Source organism: Nicrophorus vespilloides, unplaced genomic scaffold, assembly GCF_001412225.1.
Source record: "Nicrophorus vespilloides isolate i.1.1-1 unplaced genomic scaffold, Nicve_v1.0, whole genome shotgun sequence".
Classification (NCBI taxonomy): Eukaryota; Metazoa; Arthropoda; class Insecta; order Coleoptera; family Silphidae; genus Nicrophorus; species Nicrophorus vespilloides.
The window spans coordinates 53001-74622 of record NW_017096671.1 but is presented as its reverse complement, the minus strand read 5'-3'; the positions used below and the strand labels follow the sequence as shown (position 1 = coordinate 74622).

Sequence of the window (21622 nt, the reverse complement as noted above, 5' to 3'; positions counted from 1 at the left end):
TTTCCTGTTTGATGTTTTCAATTCTAATAAGAATATTTAAGAAACAAAACAAGAATTGCACTTTCAACTTTGCAAGTAATGATTATTTTTACAATTATCAAAATATCAATATTTCAGCTCAATAAAGTAAAATAGATGGAAATATTATAAAGTTAAATTAAATATCTTTACAAATTATAAGTTTCTTATTGATTACTTTTTTATGAATTTTTCTTTAATTCTTAATATAATTTTTGTAACTCAATAAATTTAAATACATTTTAAGTTCTTAGTTTAATTACAACAAAAACTTAAAGTTAATTTTATTATTCTATAAAATAATATTTCTACAAGTAATTTTTAGTATTTTCTCTTTATTATTTTCAATTATGACTCAATGAAACATTTTTTTCTTGATCCAATGCATTTCCTGTTTGATGTTTTTAATTCTAATGAGAATATTTAAGATACAAAACAAGAATTGCACTTTCAACTTTGCAAGTAATGATCATTTTCATTGCAAATGTAGTTAATATTCATTTAAATTTATACAAAGTGTAGTGAGAACTTTTTGTACAAGATATTTTGTCTTTAAAAAAAACGTATATAAAATTGTAAGAATGTGCATTTTTTTTACAATTTTATCAATATAATCAATATTTCAGCTCAATAAAGTAAAATAGATGGAAATATAAATTGAATATCTTTACAAATTGTAAGTTTCTTATTAATTACTTTTGTAACTCAATAAATTTAGATATATTTTTACTTCATACTTTAATTACGACATATTTTTAACAAAAACTTAAAGTTAATTTTATTATTCAATAGAATAACATTGCTACATGTAATTTTCAGTGTTTTCTCTCTCGTTATTTTCAATTATGACTCAATGAAACATTTTTCCTTGATCCAATTTATTTCCCGTTTGATATTTTCAATTCTAATGAGAATATTTAAGAAACAAAACAAGAAGTGCACTTTCAACTTTGCAAGTAATGATTATTTTCATTGCAAGTAAAACAGATCGAAATATTATAAAGTTAAATTGAAAATCTTTACAAATTATAAGATTTTATGCATTTTTTCTTTAATTCTTAATATAACTTTTGTAACTCAATAAATTCAGATACATTTTTACTTCTTACTTTAATTACAACAAAAACATAAAGTTAATTTTATTATTCTATAAAATAACATTCCTACTCATAATTTTTAGTGTTTTTTTTTTAATTTATAATTTTATAAATAGAAAATCCCATAAATATAAAACTTTTATTAATTATTTTTTTAACAAATAATCATTACTTTACGTAATTGATTTATTTCAGTTCAAGGTTTTCTTTTTCAAAATAAGTAACGTTCTCATAAATTTATAATAATTAATAATTGCGCAGATGTGTCGTGATTCATTAGAAAACGCTCTGCAATTTACATTTTTAATCGTCCATTTATTACATAACATGACTTAACAATTTTTCTCTTTTTCCATTTACTTCTTTCATTTTTCTTAATGCAAAAAAAAAAAAAATGATATTCAATTAAAGTTTTTTTTCTTTGTCTTAAATTTTAACAAATAATTTAAGATTTATATAATTGAAACATTATCAAATTAATTATTGACTATAATTAAAGTTATTATTTATGATTTAAACTAATTGGATTGTTTAGTATTTGCACGTTTTGACTGTTTGTAAGAAATTATTTTAAAAAGTTCGTTGGGGCTTTGAGTAAAGGTAATCCGGTTTCCTTTTTGTAGTCTCGCCACCCATGATAATTAAAAAAAAAAACCCTTATTTTTTTCGTTCGATCTGGGTGCAACGGGGTGGACGAAATGCAACCGAAGACGGTCGACAGATGGGGGTAAATGTCCGATCTGATTGTGGGGAGCACGTTTTTCCACCGTAAAAGAGAGCGAACAACCAACATTTCGTTGTTCTTCATAAACGTGAAATGCACCATCTTCCACCGCATCTCTATCCTTCTTACACACTCGCACACAAGAACAGCTTCTCATCCGTTTCCCATCTGTGGTCGGAGCGGGTGGTCCAAAACCATTCTCCGGTTACAAACAACCAACTTGTTAACAGCTTATTACCCATTTACGGTTTCTTCAACGTGTGCACAAACACTGGCTAAACCGAGAAATTAATATAATATATAGAAGAAAGAAAAAAAGGATATTATTAAAACACTGCTTTTTTTTTTGAGCTTCACACGCGCCACAAAACTTTGGAAACACTTATTCTTGCACACATTTCACTTTCCTGAAAATATTTCAACAAAATACCGTTCCAAATCATAGATGTCTCTACTTAAGATTCAATTACAGGTGGTAAAAATATAGAAGAAAAATGCGTTTTTTTTTTCTTTTAAAGGAAAAGAAACCAGTTTTTTTTTTTTAAAGAAACTGGTTATGAAATCTAATTGGAAGAGTTGTCTCAAATACACACACGAACAAAGTTCTCTTTTCTTTTTTGGTTAAATATTTGTTTCGTATAAATTAAAATGCGAAAAATTGCTTTTTTTTTGTTGTTGTAGTCTTAGTATACCTTGTATAAGTACTGATCAAACATCCTGCAAACATCTACATCGCTTCCGACGCAGTAGGTTGCCTCCATATTCTCACCACAAGAACCGTTGAGGGTGTTGATCGAGGACACGATAGGCCTTAAATGTTCCAGGATGATGTAGTGCGGGTAGTCCACGTGGGCAAAATAACCACCTTACGTAAACTTATATAGATTTATATATATATAGTCCTTTTTTTTTTTGTCTATTTTCAATTCAATTGGAAATCAGCACTGATGCGAAAGCACAGAAAAAATTGTATTTGTCCGCGTTTGTTTCTCTCTTTCTCCCTTATTTGGAAGTATTTATCCCCAAACAAAAAGAAGAAAAAAATAATAAAAAAACAGCACAAGTCACACAACAGCACACCTTCGCTGCTACCAAGAGTTCTTCTAACAGTTCTTCACAGGTAGGTTATCAAAATTACGATAAAAACAATCTCTTCGATGTAAGTAAATTCTCTTGTGTATTATATGGTTTGTTTTTCTTTAGTTTCTTTCGTTGAGAAATTTTTTTATTGGATTCCGGTAGAGTCCGGTCGCGTGGTCACGTCGAGCATGTTTCCGGGGCACACACGTGTGGGTACGAAAGCGGCACGATACGAAATAGCGCGCTCCAAGCTCGACCCCTCCCGAGGATTGATACAACCTCGACGAGACCCCCACCATTCGCAGTTGCCGTCTTTTGTCTCGCTCGTGCAGACAGAGGACGGATGCGCCGACTGGATGTGGAAAACGCGACGTCCCGCGTCGATTCGAATCACGAAAATCCCAATTGGGGAAACGAACAGAAAATGTATAAAGAAAAATTAAGAAAAACTGGTTTGCTTTTGGGTTGGTTGGGGGTTGTTGTTTTTTTCTTTTGGAGGGTGACGTAGAAAAATTTGAAAAACGCAACCCTTAAAGCCAGCCAGGATCAAATTCCGTACCTGTGTGATCACCTTTTTTTTTTTTTTTGAAAACACCGAAGACTTTCTCTTTTCAAAAAAATCCACCTGAAACCTTAACCAAAACGGTGGATTTCTTTATTTTTTTAGACAATCACCTAAAGTGCATCATAATCTCTGCAGCTTTTAAAAGTAACAAAAATTAACAAATTCACGTTAAAATCCTTAATTTTAAGAATATAAGTCTGCAATGTTTGTAGACGTTAATGATTATACTTAATTTAAGAATTATTGTGTTAAGATCAATAATTTAACTAATTTGTAAGTCAAGTTCATCTTTAATTGATGTTAATTCTTTTTGATAATAATTATTTCTTCAGTCATTCTTTTTCAAGATCAAATATATTTTTTATAAATTTTAAATCATTCTTAAGAAATTCATACTATTTGATCTATTTATAATTGATTAACAATTAAAGTTAAGACTAATCAATTAAAGAAAAAGTCATCAGATTTCAAACATTATTAGTAAAGTTTTTTTTTTGTATCAACTATTAATTATTGATAAAAATGAAATGTACAAGAAAGTGTTAATAATTATATAAGTATAAATGTTTCTCTTTCTTATTAATTAATCAATACTTAATTAATTCTTGAATTATCTACAAAATAATTTGAAGAATGCACTTTTTAACGAAAGAAAGAAACAAATTACAATATTTTAATGACTTTCGTTATTTAGTGTAAATACAAATGATCTCTGTCGTTGACAATTATTATTAATGATAATAACATATTACAATTATAAAAATTATCAACGATTTGCATTTCATCTAATAGTTTTATATTTCTAACATATGATGTAATTTTTGTATTTCCTTTTCTTGTCGACTTACATTTAAAATCTTAAATTAATAGAATTTGAAAAATATGTTATAAAATTCTTAAAATTTGTTAATATTTTTTTTCTCAAAGATTTTTCTTGTAAACTAATTGTCTGATTGACTGATATTTCTATATAAATTATTATTTTTTTTTCTCTTCAAAATAAAGTAATTTTCATTTAGTGTTTCTCTTTTCAAAAACAAAATACACCTAAAACCTGTTAAACCTTAACCAAAACGATGGTTTTCTTTATTTTTTTAGACCATCATATAAAGTATATCATAATCATACTGTAACTTAAATAATTTAATTAACTTTTTCTCTTCAGCTTTTAAAAGTAACCAAAATTGACAAATTCACGTTAAAATCCTTAATTTTGAGAATATAAGTCTGCAATGTTTGTAGACATTAATGATTATACTTATGTTAAGAATTATTGTGTTAAGATTAATAATTTAACTAATTTGTAAGTCAAGTTCATCTTTAATTAATGTTAATTCCTTTTGATAATAAATATTTCTTCAAATCCATTCATTTTCAAATATCAAATATATTTTTTATAAATTTTAACTCATTCTTAAGAAATTCATACTATTAGATCTATTTATAATTGATTAATAATTAAAATTAAGACTAATCAATTGAAGAAAAAGTCATCAGATTTCAAACATTATTAGTAAAGTTTTAACTATTAATTATTGATAAAAATAAAATGTACAAGAAAGTGTTAATAATTATGTAAGTATAAATGTTTCTCTTTCTTATTAATTAGTGAATACTTAATTGATTCTTGAATTATCTACAAAATAATTTGAACAATGCATTTTGTGATGAAAGAAAGAAACAAATTACAATATTTTAATGACTTTTGTTAATTACAAATTTGTACATACAATAAAGTTTAGTGTAAATACAAATGATCTCTGTCGTTGACAATTATTATTAATGATAATAACATATTATAATTATATAAATTATCAACGATTTGCATTTCATCTATTAGTTTTATATTTGATGTAATTTTTGTATTTCCTATTCATGTTGACTTACATTTAAAGTCTTAAGTTAACACAATTTAAAAAATATGTTATAAAATTCTTAAAATTTGTTTTCTCAAAGATATTTTTCATGTAAACTTATTGTCTAATATCTAATTGATTGATATTTCCATAGAAATTATAATTTTTTCTTCAAAATAAAGTAATTTTCATTTGGTGTTCACATCTGACGTTGGTTTGGTTTCAGAATGGACCTCTTTTTTCTCTCGACTCTTCAATCATGAAACACACAAGGCAAGGCTTGCACGCGCAGCCCGAAAATATTACCCGAAAGGTCGTTAAACCCGCACCTGACCACCAACCAAACAACCAACCACCATTTGATGATGCCCACATTCCATCATCGTCCGTAACAATTTCTTATATATATATATATCGAACATTTCGAGGAACTCGAAATAGAAACCGTTTCCGAAACAATGGTAAAACAATACCCTATTTTCATGTTTGAAACGAGAAGCGAAAAAGGAAGGAATGAAGGAAAGAGGAATAAAAGGAAACGCACGTAACGCGTTGGAAGAGCGAACCGATAAATTCATGGAATTGGCAACGTTACAAAATAAAATAACGAGACTGTTATTAACATTGCGATATGGTAATGCGTGTGTGCTGTTCCCACTGCTGACTTTAATTTTATTTTAAACACATTTTATGAACACGTTATAGTAGTCGGCATGAAAACGCAGTTGAAATACATCAAAAAATCTTAGTTTCTCAAGGATTAAAATGCTCAACATATTCATTTTGAAACATTCTGCTCGTTAAATCACCAGTTAAAGTTATATTTATAATAATTACGAAATATAAATTTCGACTTCCTTATGTTCTTTCTTTATGTTTAAGCTTTACTTAAAGTAAAAAAAAGGGGTTAATAATGCATTATTCGTAAAAGGATGGATTGTGTGGAAACATCAAAAGGAATGTTGATTAAAGATTTCGCGAAACATCAAAAGACTTCGAAATAATCGAATGCGCTCAGTCTGCACATGTGAAAACGTATCGAATCTTTTGATGCTTTGACATAGAATATTTAGACAATTTGGATTTGTACGTAAAGAACTTCACTTGCATTAGTAATCTTTTGTTCTGCAGCATTTCCAATTCTTATTAGACCCGAAGTTCGAAAGCTTATTACAGTGAAATGATAAAAATCACAAATTTGGAAATGGGCTCATTGGAAACATCATAGTTTTATCTTCAATTTACATTTTCAATGATTTAATTATCGTGCGGAGTTTTCGAGTAATCAAATAAAAAGTGAAGACTAGATTACTCAATTTTGACAGCTCATAACAAATGAACTTAATCAAAGAGACCATGGTTTTACCTTTGATTAGCATATTTGATCATCCAATTAAAGCTTATCAAGTAATTAAATAAAATATAAACAAAGAATTATTGGAACAATAAAATTGTTGATGAAAAAAAGTAAAAAGCAAAGAAAATTGCTTTTTTTTTTAATCCATTATTATTTCCTTTCAGTAAGTAGATTTGTTCTGGACGATTACCACACAATGCAATCAATCAATCGAGGCAGTTATTTATTTGTTTTTCTCTCTTTTAATTTCGTAATGTTATTAAACGTTTACGAAATTGTACTTTTCCATGGAGAGAAACAAATAGAAATTGTGAACGATAACAGAAATATATGGGAGAGAGAAAGAAAAAAAAAACGTGAATTTAATAACACATGTAGATGTGTGTGTAGTGTGTATGTTTTACGACTTCTATTTACATCGCAACTATTTTCGTGCGCCCCAAGGTTTGTTTATTAATTTTCGCGCCGAAGATTTATTTATATTAGCATTTCGGGTGTCTGTGTGTGCGTGTTTTTTTTTTGTCGAGCGAAATTAATTGTTACGCAATGTTTACGCAATTACGTTCTTAATTAAGAATGAACGAACAAGGAGAATATAAATTTAGAAACCAATGATGATGATGAACTGGAAGGATGAAATTTTTCGTGTAGGAAAAATAAACAAGTTGTTACATGACGGAATGCGATAGGTTAATCTCAGATAAAATAACCTGTACAACATTATTGACATATATTAGAAGTTTACGTAATGGGTAAGAGCTTTGTTTTCGCTGCGTTTTCCTGGTTACGTAACGTTAAATGGTAACTTAGCAACAAAAATGTTTGTAAATAAATGAATGGTGAATAATGCATTTGCAAAAATATAACTTAACTATGACAGATATTGAATCTAATTTCGTGATTATGAATCGTATAAACGGATTAATCCAAGTTTAATCCTGCAAATGGTATCAAGTGTGCTGGGACATGTCGCTGGGACATGTCGCAACTTCGTCCTTTCTCTTTTTTTTTTAAATATACATGAAAAGCAGATTTCGAAAGGCTTTAAACGATTCCAATGGTGGAAATATGTACATATATATATAGAGAGAGAGATAGAGAGATAAAAAAAAAAGAAGGAGAGGAAAGGTCTTTTGTTTCGAGCTAGGATTATGTCCACGCGCTTCGGTATATTAAAATACCATTGTCCATGGGATAATAACTCCTATATATACGCTTACGTATATATAAAAAAGATATTCTATATAGTATGTAGTTGGAAAGAAGCCTCAATAAAAATCGATTGTCGAATAAGGAAATCACGTAATTGGAGCAAAAACGAAATGCACGTAACGAATGTGTGTGCAAGTCGGAGAGAGAAAAAGGAAAGAGATTTAGTTTGAATTAAGTGAGCGTGACTCTTGGGTCTCCCTGATAAATGGAACGTTTTTACCGGTCGATTAGACCCCAGTTGTAACGAATAAAACGCGACGTGTCCGAGGACCATTCATCAGGAGCCGCAAGAGACGCAACCAGGGATTTAGTTAATTGCTGAAGATGGGCACGTGCCGCCACAGCCTTCTCTATACACTAGATGTGTGTATGTATATATATATACACATGCAGAGGTTTTGTACAAGGGTCGGTCTGCACGACCAACGTGTTGATGCGATTCCTGCGAAGCCGCCTTCGATCCCTTACGGCTTGTTTACCACCACCGCCTACTTCTCTCTACATTTTTTTCTCTCTCGTTTTGTCGTTGTTCCCATCGATACTTTTATGTACCCAATTTTCGATGCATCCACCGTGCACAGTTATAGCAGACACTAAACGCAAATTGATATTGATAACGAAAATTGGATCACCCGGGCGAACATGTGAATATATAAATACGGGTTTTATGAGGGTGCTTTTAAAAATGCATTACCTTTCCCTCTCGGTTTTCAGCTACACAGAAAAAACAAAAAAACAACATATATAATATAATATAATAATAAAATAATAGAGGTAGCAGCAACAAACAAAATAAAAAAAAAAAATGAGATGAGAGCTCTGCAAATCCAATTATCGGAGCAGACGATTTTCAGGGTTCGTGCCTTTGATACATAAACTAATAGAAAAACATCGTTTATTAGATTACTCGACGAATCTAATTATAACATTAAATATGTAGATTGAAGATGAAATTGTGGACTTTCCAATGAGACAACTAACTGATTTGCTATCTTATAACAGTTGGGCAATAAAATTGGAGCATGAACATAAGTATCTTCACCTTTTATTTAATTACGAAAGTTAATTAGATCGTTAACATGTAAATTGAAGATAAAACTAGAGCCTTTCCAATAAGTTTATTGATGGTTTTGTGGTGTTCATCGGTTATCTGTTATAACCTGTCAAAAATTGAGCAATAAAATTTGGAGCTTGATTTCGCCATTTATTTAATTAGCGTCAATGTACGCTGTGTAAGGACAAAATTATTGCCTTTTCAATGATCATACTCAAAGATTTGTGATGATTGTAGATTATCTAATATAAGCTGTAAAAATTTCATCATTTTTGATAATTACAATGTAATGTGCTTTTGATATAAGAATGTTTTTATATATTTTTAAATTAAATCGAAAATTGGATAATATAATTGAAGAAATGTTAATTTTTTGGAGTGAATTGTTAGATTCGATGATCCTTTTGAGATTAGTTCAGTTGATGATGTTGCATGTACTAAAGTGGAGTTGGTTTGATTGAATGAGATGATTTCGATTTTGTAGATGAAAGGATGGACGGACGGACGGACGGGCAAACACTCACCAGTAAATAGAAGTGGCTGTTAAAGCGGGAGGGTTTCGTGGGAAGAAGCAAATCCGTTGACAAGTGGTCTGCAAAAAAAAATCTGACGTTAAACATTATCTTGAGCGAGATTAGAGTAATTGTTACGACAGCTATAATTCGCGTGGCAGCGGCGCGTGTCGGGTCCCATGCGATGCGTGCCTCGGCGGCAGCAGCAGCCACAGCAGCCGCCGTGGGGAACCCCCTTTTCAATCGAAAGGTCGGTCAAGAAGGGATCTTCAGATACTCAACACACACACAAACACACAAAAAGATACAACCTAGCCCAACCTGAACCTGAACCTGAGAACCAGAAGCGCTTGTATTTGTGTGTGTGCATGTAGTCGGTCATAATGGCTGTATTTCGAGACAGTCGTCAACGCCGCCCCCGCCGCGGAAATACAACGCCAATGAAAAGCATCTTTCCCCGTTCCCTCTTTCTCTTTCTCTCTCGCTCGCTCACACTCGTTCGCTCACCCTCGAACTATATACCCTCCTACCCAAACCCTCCCTGTCTGCTGTATTCTCTTCATTTCGACGGGGCGCGAGCGCGCGCGCGCGCAACATACCGAGCTATTACAGTAAGAAAACAGACATATAAAACTGAGAGCGGGTTAGGGGTTGAGGGACGTAAAAATCAATATCCCCGGGGCTGCTAAATCACGCTTATCAAGAGCACTTTTGCCAACCGCCCCCCTCTCGCGCCTAGCCTCCTCCATCACCAACCCCCCCCCGACCAACATCCTTGCGCGCGGCCTTCCCACGTACAACAAAACCCACCCCCCAAACGCCCGTCGCCTCACTACAAAACATTCAATTTGAACGTCAAGTTAAAACGAAATGGATTTTGCAGCAGGCCGAGAGAATGAGATTTAGATTTCAAATTTCATTTCAATAGAGAGAGAGAGAGAGAGAACATTGTATATATATACATGTATATTCGAATAAGCGAGAAAAGGGTAGTTTGGGGCGCGAATGCGACCGACATTGAGAGAGAGAGAGAGAGAAAGAGAAGAGTTGCGAATGTTCCTCCGGTGGGATAGTGTGTAACACGCGCCGCCGCCGCTGACACCGCCCCCCCCCCCACATGTTACACACTTCCTGTCCATGTAACTCTTCCTCAACACAAAAAAAAATAAATGAAAAAGACATCAACGCATTCGTTAAATCATCCTTGTCGAGTCACAAGCAAGGACACGTTCGGGACAACTTGTTTGTTTCAACTGCAACTTGATTTTATCATGCATTTCTTAGAAAATCAACTTCAGATTATTACAAATAAATTTATATAATAACAAGAGAAATTGTTGCACAAGCATTCACAAAATAATGCAACAGTTTTGAACAAATCGTTTCAGATTTGCAGAAACTTAATTTTCCTGCAAGATTTTCTTTTCCAATTTTCTTTATTTTTATATATATATATATATAAATATATCGAAATGCAATTTCCGATTTGCGCAAATAAAATTACGTAATAATAATGGTAATAGCAGATAGCAGAGAGAGAGAAATTAAGGACACGTTCGGGACATCTTGTTTGTTTCAACTGCAACTTGATTTTATCATGCATTTTCTTTCCTGCATTTCTTAGAAAATCAACTTCAGATTATTACAAATAATTTTATATAATAACAAGAGAAATTGTTGCACAAGCATTCACAAAATAATGCAACAGTTCTGAACAAATTGTTTCGTTTCAGATTTGCAGAAACTTAATTTTCCTGCAAGATTTTCTTTTCCAATTTTATTTATTTTTATAGATATATATATATAAATATATCGAAATGCAATCGCCGATTTGCGCAAATAAAATTACGTAATAATAATGGTAATAGCAGATAGCAGAGAGAGAAATTGCAGTGGAATCAGTGGACTGCATGAAAATGCGCCAAACCGAAAACATCAAACGGAATGCTCGCACAAACCGGGCAATAAAATGCAACGTTTGTTCTTTGCTAAACCTTAAAAAAAAAAAAAAGGACACCAACCCCAAAAAAAAAAACCCAACCCAGAAAGAAAATTAAACTTCCAATGCATTGGTTTCAGAGGTCCAAATGAAATCCACTTTTAGATTTATACAATTCGAATTGTTTCATTTATTTACTATAATTACAAGTTAGAGAAATGAATGATTAACTTAATTTAAGAGTTACAATTTTGCTTTACGAAATGTGAGATATGGATGCACACTTCTTCATAAATTCACGTATGGAATTAACGAGGATTGATGGATGTGTGTGGTTGGTTTTTTTTTGGGGTTGGTGTCGTTTTTTTTTGCTAAACCTTCAAAAAAAAAAGGACACCAACCCCAAAAAAAACAACCCAGAAAGAAAATTAAACTTCCAATGCATTGGTTTCAGAGGTCCAAATGAAATCCACTTTTAGATTTATACAATTCGAATTGTTTCATTTATTCACTATAATTTCAAGTTAGAGAAATGAATGATTAAGAGTTACAATTTTCCTTTACAAAATGTGAGATGCGGAATCATAAATTCACGTATGGAATTAACGAGGATTGATGGATGTGTGTAGTAAGGATGTAATACGAAAAAGCAAGAAAGGAAACTGTAATTGGATTTTATGTGCACGAAAGTTGTAAAGTTCAATTAGTTTGATTATTGCAGGCGAGTTTCTTGATACATGACTAACCTATCTGACATCTGCCAAATATGATTTGTAAAATATAGCCAAAACGTAAATAAAATTAGTTTCCTTAGTTACATAAACAACTGAATGACAATATGTGTGTGTAACTAAGGAAACGAATGTTTTTTTATTTATAATTCTGTTAACTTCGCCACAAATTTGATTATTTAATTATTTAAATGAAGGAAAGAAAATTTAAGTTTAATAATGATATTATTTGAAAGTGGAGCGTTCTCGGAAATGTAAAACATACTGGGAATCTGGAAATGTCAAGCGAAGTAATCGATACGGAGGGAAAAGGTTACGGAGTTTATCAACTGAAATTCAATAATCAAGACTGCTGCATTCGTTGGATAAGATACGAATGTGGAGAGCGAGGAAAATCAACATCATCAAAACGTATTTGATGATTGAAACAATCAACGAGTGTTTAATTGTTGGAAATGAATTGTAAATTTTTTAACAAAAATATCAACGTTTAAATTTGATTTAAATTTGGGATTGTTCTGTGTAAATGCAATGAAAAAAGTTTAGCATTAATTGCGATCAATTACGTTTTAGTCGGAGTTGCTCGGGGATTCACTCGAAAGTATATGTAATTAAGTGAATTAATGAAAGTTAGCCAACCACTAAATAATGATTTCCTCTCGAGAACTTTGATACTCTCTGCTATTAACATCTAAACTTCAGAACTCGAAGAGGATCTTTCTCGTGTCCTCTTCTCTCACTTTTACACATACAAACACGCGAAATTTAAAAGAGCGAAAAGCACGTACAACCCACTCCCGTCCACTCCTACACATAATGAACTTCAGTCTAGTGAATTTCAAACAAAATAATTAAAAAACTTCTTCAATATATTCCCCCGAATTAAATAAGTTTCCCCAATGATTACTCAGTTAAGTAAATAATTGGAAATAGAAGACATTTCAGAGTCAATTTCGAAAAAAATCGCAATGCAATCATGTATCTTTTTAAGTTGCACAAAATGAAAAAAGTATGACATTGAAAAAGGTTTCTACTGGCAGTAAAACCCACGATAATATGCGTAATTATACGAAAGCTATTTTCAAATTAAACGAAAACCCCCCTGAAACGATTTACATAATGACGTTCCCATCTTTACCTCCTAATTACGATTCAAATTAAACCGGGTATAAGTGATGTTCTTAACTCCAAAAAAAAAAGTACGCTTTTTTTTACTAGTTTACATTGCATAATTTGTCTACTATGTGAAGAAATTTATTCGCAATTGTGCAAAAAAAAGATGCTTAATTAATTAATTCTGACATTGTTTATATTAATTGTGATGTAATCTTGCGAAATGGATGGTTAAATGGAACGCTTAAAGACAGTTTTAGTGCGCGCACGAATCGTAAATTATGGTTAATGAAGATATAAACAATATTTGTAATCGCTTCCGACTTATTGCAGGAAATGTTAATCTCAACTAAATATGGTGTGTGCATTTTAAAGGAAAACTTCTATGGAATATTATTTCTTACAGTTCAACTACGTTCTAGAAAACGCGAATTATTTAAATTCACTATTACAAGGACGCAAGTATTATTATACATACGTTTCCTACAACTATTATTGTCTATTCACTAAAACCTTCAAACTTGTTTTCATTACGACGCACGATTATTGAGTTTTTTTTTAAATGAAACATACAGACGTCATTATCATTATTATTTTCGGAATAATTGTTATATTTCCGTTATCAATTTACTTCAAGTAAACAACAATTATATCAAAAGATACGCAATTGAAGATTGTTTTTAAAATTAGTTTTTTTTGATCAACTCAACTTTGAAAGTTCTAAACAAAAGAATGTAGTAGATTCATTGTAAATTGTATTATTTTGTAATTAATTTGATGATGCAATTATCATTTATTGTTTCAAAGTTATTGCTCAAATTTGATAATTTGGAAATGCTATAAATATGTCATAATTCGATAATGTTAATAAGTATGCGTCGAAAACGAGTAATTAAACGAAAGGTGAAAAAACTTATTTTTAAGTTCAAATGTTTCACAATGTTTAAACTTTGACAACTACTAATTTTAGCAATGAATACTACAAATATGTTAGTAGGCTTATTGGAAAGGCTTTTGTTTTGTGATGTAATGTAAAAACATCTTAGTTGGCTAATCTATTACATGTGCATGTTTAGAAGCAATTGAAGGTAAATATTATTAATTATTACTCATACACACCAGACCGTATCAGTTAATTTAAACTGAAAAGGCTCGAACTCGAACGAAGAAAAACCTTCTGATAAGTCAATTAAGAAGACGTTGACCTTTCGGTTTCGGTTATCAGAAGTAGCAATAAGTGTACAGAAGTAGAAAGAAAGGAAAATTGTGAAGAGACACACGTCGCATATTAAAAAAAAAGTAAATAAATGAAAAAGGGGGGAATATTCTCATATTTGGATCCCACTTGCGTTTTATTTGCAGACAGACGGGAAGGGTATAAAAAAAAAGATAGATAGAGATGAAGGGAGAGGAAAGGAGATTTGCAGACTGGGATTGTAGTAAAAGCGCAGCCCGTAACGTAATCGAGGATCAAAGGAATGCGTTAACGTTTATTGCATTCTTGACTCTAAAATAATTGCCAACTATAATATTAATTAAAAGGACACGCGACGTTGAGCAAAAGACGCAAAGAAAATAAAGCGAATATACACAAATAATAAGTTTACTAATTGATGTCTTTCGGTCTCTCGTTTTCGGAGGTAAATAATGTAATGTGTGAGGCTGAAAGTTGCATGCGATATAGAGTTATTCGGTTACGCGATTACTTTCACTACTGGTAAATGCAAATCCCGGGTCTATTTGTCATAGAAAGTCCCATAAATTATTTACGTGTTTTTAATCGATGCTTATCGGAGTAATAGTTGGAACAGCTGGGAACGAAGGCAAGAGAAAGCGACGAATTTTCTTATAAATAAATTTTAGATTATTTGTAAAACTTTATAGATTACAGAAAGAATCCTAGAGATTTGCAGTGTTTAAATTCGTTGCGTAATAAAGCAAAATATTTGGGATTTATGGCTCACGCTGGATTATTGGTGCAGCATTAGCCTTTCTCGTTATAAATCAATATTTTTTTTTGTTGTTGTTGTCTGTTACATAAAATGGGTTGGTGGCTTACATGCACTTGAGGGCATTACTACAATTTAAGTGCACCGTTGGCAGCAAACCAATTTCTAAATTTACACACAAACATCAAAGCCTTTTCCTCCTTCAATCCTTCCTTCCTTCTGCTGCTGCTGCTGCTGCTATTGCTTACATTACCCCCACAATCCGACGTGCGCGCAGCCACCATTAGCCGAACCGTTTATCTCTCAATGAAAGCACAACTTTATGAAAATTAATGCACGTCGCAGAACGATGAGAATATTATGCACGTCTGCAAAGTGTACACACGTATATACAAATTTACCGTTTCGTGTGTAATTTATCTTTTTTTTTGGAAACGAATCTAATACCGATGTAATTGCTGCAATCAATTATATAAATTTTGAATTTAACTTGAAACAATACAAACATTTTATTGAATCATTCGATTCTAGAGAGTTTGCAAGTTCAGTGCACTTCAAGAAAACCTATTTGGGTCAAACATTGAATAAATCAATCAATAAGTGCACGTTCTTAGCAGATTTAAACAAATTGTTTCAATATCTTTTATTTATTTCAAAATCAATAGAATTATGAAAATTTTATAGATTTTCATACTAACTTTTCTGTATAACTTTTGAGCTTTTGATTATGTGCAAACTGTAAGTAATTGAATTCTGAAAGCTTTTATAGTTGCATCAAGGATATTGATGATGTCGGGAGTTTCGTGATTAAATTTGTTGCAGCTTAATACCAAATGGAGTTTACCGCGGAGATGTGATGGCTATATTCAATACAATTATGTTGGACACACTCGGTTATATTCGATTATCGAATGCAGTTTGAGTTTCGGATTGGATTTGGCCCTCGTTGATTGATTGATCGCTGCGAATTGGTAATCATTTAACTTAAATTAAAAACATTATAATTTGAATGTGTTAATTGTGAAATTGGTGAAGTATTTCCAAGTTTTTCATGCTTCTCTGAAAGCAAAGTTTCATACCTAAATGGGGTGGAGGTTCGTTGCTTTGGAATTACAGAGATGTAAGTCGGAATATTAATTGGAATATACGAATGTTTGGATTACGGAGATGAAGGAATTTTCGGCTGTATCATCATCATCGTCGTCGTCGTCGCATAATGGAACGAAAGCTAAAATTATGCTGTAAATATGAATCAGGCGACAAGAGAGTGTGTGTGTGTGGTGGCTGCGTTTCGACGCAGAGAGTAATATTAAACGGCTTCCAATGAGGACGCATTAGGAATTAAAATCGCATTTCCATGCACCCGTACAATTTATTGCATAACGGCGGGAATTATTAATAAACGCGACCGCAATTTTCTTTGCTGCAATCACGAAACACGTACGAATAACAACAGCCAAAAAATATATGAAAAAAATGATGAAACATTGCGGTTTTTTTTCATTAATAAATCACATTTCTCATAGCAATTTTCGTCTGCTCCAATATCCATATGAATTCAGTTAATTTACGTAATCTAAGGGATGTTTAATTGGAGAAATTCAACAAATTGACTGAAACAAACTTTTAATGAATTTGCAATTATTTATACTATGAAAAAGAAAAAAACAGCGACGAGACAATAACTAATTTCAACAAACAAAGAAAAACTAATATAAATAATTAACAAACATTCAATTGCGATTTTTCATATAATTCACTCGATTGCAAATAAAAATTTGATGAACGTTTTTAATTGAAACGGAATTACAAATTGTGTGTGTGTGTCTGTACGCGTTGAAAATAATAATCATGAAAAACAACAACAGAAAAAAGCGATTAAAAAGTAAATAAAATGAAATTGAAATAAATAAACGAAACGACTATTCGGATTGGGATTTGTAAATTTTATATAAATATACAGAAAAAAATAAATAAAAAAGAATAAAAAAAAAAGAAATAAATATATATTACGTTTGAAAAATTATTAATTTGTTTCCGGTGCGGACAGATCGACAGTAATAATAAATAAATAAATACGTAATAATTGTTTTTATTTTTTTTCGTTTTGTTGAGTGAAATATTTATATTTTATTTATTTATTTCGATGTTTTGCGACTATCAAGAGTGTGTAAATAATTATAAACGAATTTGTGGTGGTTTTTATTGCATAATGTTGTTTGTTGGACTATCATTTCGTTGTTCTACATTCAAATCTACATGTTTCTTAACTTTTAGAACAATTTATGTAAATCTCCAAATAGAAACGTTTTGATTCGAGTGGAAACTTTGGAATGTATTTAAAATAGTTTGCGCAAATCATTACAAGAGTCGTTTTAATTTGCGTTGAACCTATTGGAATACATTTCACATCTACATAGTTCTTAACTTTTAAAGTTTGTTGCACTATCATTTAGTTTTTGATGAAATAAAAATTTCCAAACTTCTGTTCAGACATGTTATTTGTGATTTTTGTGTGCAAAATTGAATAACACTTGCATGTCTCCGAATAAAAAGCCAAACAACCATAGATTTAAAAAGCAAAATCATTAAAAATCGAGACCAAGTTATACTTTTTTTCCTTCTGGTAAAGAATATTGAATATAATAAAATTATGTAAAGAATTTTTCGAAAATTTCCTTATGATATATATTAAAAACATTTTCGGAATAAATTTAAATATAGTTCGGCAAAACGGGAATAAAATATGAATAGGCGTCGTCCTCTCTCAATGCCGTCACGTCCCAGCCATAAATTGGAATCGATTGAAATATTAAATAACATCTTAATTTCGAAATGAATAAAATTCCGCGACGGAAATATATTCGACTACGTGACGCCAATATATCTCTTTCTCCATCCCTCCCCCACTTGAATTCAATTCGAACATAGTAGTAATAATAATAATGGTAACGATTTGCGCAAATTGTTATAATAATCATTCTTTGAAATACTATTAACATTGATAACGTTTTGTGGATATCATTAATAGAAACTTAACATTGATCAAGATTTGCACAAATCCTTTAATTCATTAATACATTTAAAATCTTCGAGTTTTGTAACTGATTTGCACAAATCGTCAGAACAATCGTTTTAATTCGCGTTGAACCTATTGAAACACATTTCAAATCTACATGCTTCTTAACTTTTATAAAAATGTGTGCAAATAGAAACGTTTTGAATCGAGCGGAAACTTTGGAATGCATTTAAAATCATTTGCGCAAATCATTGCAACAATAGTTTTAATTTGCGTTGAACTTATTGGAATACATTTCAAATCTACATAGTTCTTAACTTTTATAGAAATTCGTGCAAATCTCCATTAGAAACGTTTTGAATCGATCGGAAACTTTGGAATGCATTTAAAATCATTTGCACTAATTATTTCAAAAATCGTTTCAAATTGCGTTGAACCTATTGAAATATATTTCAAATCTACATAATTCTTAACTTTTATAACAATTTATGTAATTTACCAATAGAAAAGTTTTGATTCGGACGGAAACTTTGAAATGCATTTAAAATCATGGATATTTTTAAATGATTTGCACAAATCATTACAACAAATGTTTTAAATTCGCATTGAACCTATTCGCATTGAACACATTTAAAATCTACATACTTCTTAACTTTTATAACAATTTGTACAAATCTACAATAGAAATGTTTTGATTCGAGCGAAAATTTTGGAATGCATTTAAAACCATTTGCGCAAATCATTGCAACAATCGTTTTAATTTGTGTTGAACCTATTGGAATACATTTCAAATCTACATACTTCTTAACTTTTATAACAATTTGTGTAAATCTCCAATAGAAACGTTTTTAATCGAGTGGAAACTTTGGAATGCATTTAAAATCATTTGTGCAAATCATTGCAACAATCGTTTGAATTTGCGTTGAACCTATTGAAATATATTTCAAATCTACATAATTCTTAACTTTTATAACAATGTATGTAAATGTCCAATAGAAAAGTTTTGATTCGGACGGAAACTTTGAAATGCAAATGGATATTTTTAAATGATTTGCACAAATCATTACAACAATTGTTTTAAATTCGCATTGAACCTATTGGAACACATTTCAAATCTACATTCTTCTTAACTTTTAAAGCAATTTGTGCAAATCTACAATAGAAACGTTTTGAATCGAGTGGAAACTTTGGAATGTATTTAAAATCATGGATATTTTTAAATGATTTGCACAAATCATTACAAAAATTGTTTTAAATTCGCATTGAACCCATCGGAATACATTTCAAATCTAAACACTTCTTAACTTTTATAACAATTTGTGCAATAGAAACATTTTGATTCGAGCGAAAACTTTGGAATACATTTAAAACCATTTGCGCAAATCATTGCAACAATCGTTTTATTTTGCGTAGAACCTATTGAAAAACATTTCAAATTTACATACTTCTTAACTTTTATAACGATTTGTGTAAATTTCCAATAGAAACGTTTTGATTCGTATGAAACATTTGGAATGCATGATTTGCGCAAATCCTTAACATAAATTTCGATTTGAACAAATCGTTTGTAATATATTTCAAATATTCGTGCTTCATCACAAACAGAAGACGAACACAAAACGTTTCCTCACAACGTTCAATTCTCCCTTCTTTTACTTTTTCTTCCTACAACTAACAACTTCTTCTCCTCCTCCTCTCTCTAAATATATATATTTTTTTCCTGTTGGTTTCTTAAATAATATACCGTAGCATTCTTGCAACTGTTGCTTTTGGGACTGGTTCGACCCTTATCACGAACAACAGGTAGAGAGAGGAATCGGCCTCAAACAGAAAACCCAAAACCGGAGAAGCGAAGAGAATTTCCTTCGCGCCGCGCACAGAATCGAAAATGATGAACTCAACTTTATCTATCTCTCTCTCTCTTTCTATCACACGCATGCACACAAATCCTCGAGTTCGCTTTCGTCTTCATCTCATTCCGCTCTCCTTTTATTTCTCTACATTTTTTTGTTTCGTTCCTCTTCTGTCTTTTTTTTATACTTATAAACCGCCCACCCCACGGCCGCCTGCGTCGCGTTTACAGAGATGATCCTGACCTTCCGCAATCGAAATTCCGGCACGGTGTGTTGACTCATTAACGGTGCACCCCCCACCCCCACACAAAAGCCACGATTCAATTAACAGTAGCAACAACAACAAAAACAGAACAAATAACAGCAAACGGACGCGCTTTTACCATTCGCAAAACGCTTTGGTTACGTGTGAAAAACCGAACGAACAACCACGCCGACAGACATAAATCAACTAAAGCGAAAATGATGCAAGCGAACTTACAAAACGCATGAATGTACGTACGTACACGTATGAATGTGTGTGGCTGTAGCCTCTCCAAAGCCGAAGGTCGATTTTTGTCAAATTGTTGCTGCGTCCCATTATCTAATCGGATGATGTAGACAGACGGAGAACGTGTTCATTCTAACAAAAAAAATCTCCCCTTCGTGCGCGTATTCATTCTTGTCCGTCAATTTGTTAGAAACGCATTCAACAATTTGCAAACCTTCGAAAAGTCACCTCACAGTCGATAATGAAAAGCAAATATTGCACTCCAAAAATAGTTTTAAATTCCAATGTCCAACTTTTTTTTTTAATCCAAGAATATATACATTTCTTAAACCACCATCAAAGAGCACCATGAAACTGAAGCTGCATTTGTTTATCTTTGACCTTGTATCATGTATCCATAGCAACAAAAGCTTTATACATTAAACAACAATGGAAACAACAAAAGCAATTTTATATAATTATCATTAGTTCATTATGAATTAATTAGTTTGTATACACGAAAACAGCAAAATAAATCAGTCTATCGTTGTGTTACCACTAGCAACGGTTGGGATTATAGACTCATACCTGCTCATACAGTCGTGAAGGGTTATCGACCGACCTGAAACTAGAGCCCCACGTTGTTTCCTCTCTCTATATTTTTTCAATATTTTTCCAAATTTCTTGGTTACAAACGCGTCTCAAGATTTCAGAGTGAAACTTTTTTTTTGGCGGCTGTTAACGATTCAAAATCCTAATGAAGTGCGCCTCCTGTTCATTATTTATATTCTGAGTAGTTTCAAGTGTAAGTGTACCAACTCGAAATGTATGTATTGTTAAAAGCTTTTCGCGGTTTTGCAGGGGAAATAGATTAACGTTAGCACTCTACAATCGCAGACGTTCATTATTTTTAAAAATATTTGATGCAACAAATTAATTCAATAATTAAATCAATCATTTAAGTATCGACTAAATTTATTAATTGTTCAACTAATTACAAAATACACTTAGTTAAGTAATTACATTTGTTTTTTTTTGTTGTCGTTGTTGTTACTTAACTATTAATCAAAGCGC

At 31.4% G+C, this 21622-nt stretch overlaps 1 protein-coding gene across 6 annotated transcripts in view; it reads right to left on the bottom strand.

Annotated features, from left to right (window-relative positions):
- The window catches only part of LOC108557837 (TOX high mobility group box family member 4-like), a 61853-nt gene extending 41318 nt beyond the window's left edge, over window positions 1-20535 (bottom strand). Inside the window, exons 1-2 of one of the 6 annotated variants that reach the window (XM_017914522.1) lie at window positions 20463-20535; window positions 9488-9555 (exon numbers count right to left, since the gene is read on the bottom strand). Coding sequence is in view for 4 of the 6 variants with exons in the window: in XM_017914517.1 (XP_017770006.1) it covers window positions 9488-9555; window positions 9614-9656 (111 nt within the window). In the remaining 2 variants the exon portion in view is untranslated. Of the gene's footprint in view, window positions 1-2531; window positions 3331-9487; window positions 9556-9613; window positions 9756-19970; window positions 20088-20462 lie in introns of those variants that run through there. The other 5 variants (XM_017914523.1, XM_017914517.1, XM_017914520.1 and 2 more) reach the window with 5 other exon arrangements.
- Between the last annotated feature and the right edge of the window lie 1087 nt (window positions 20536-21622).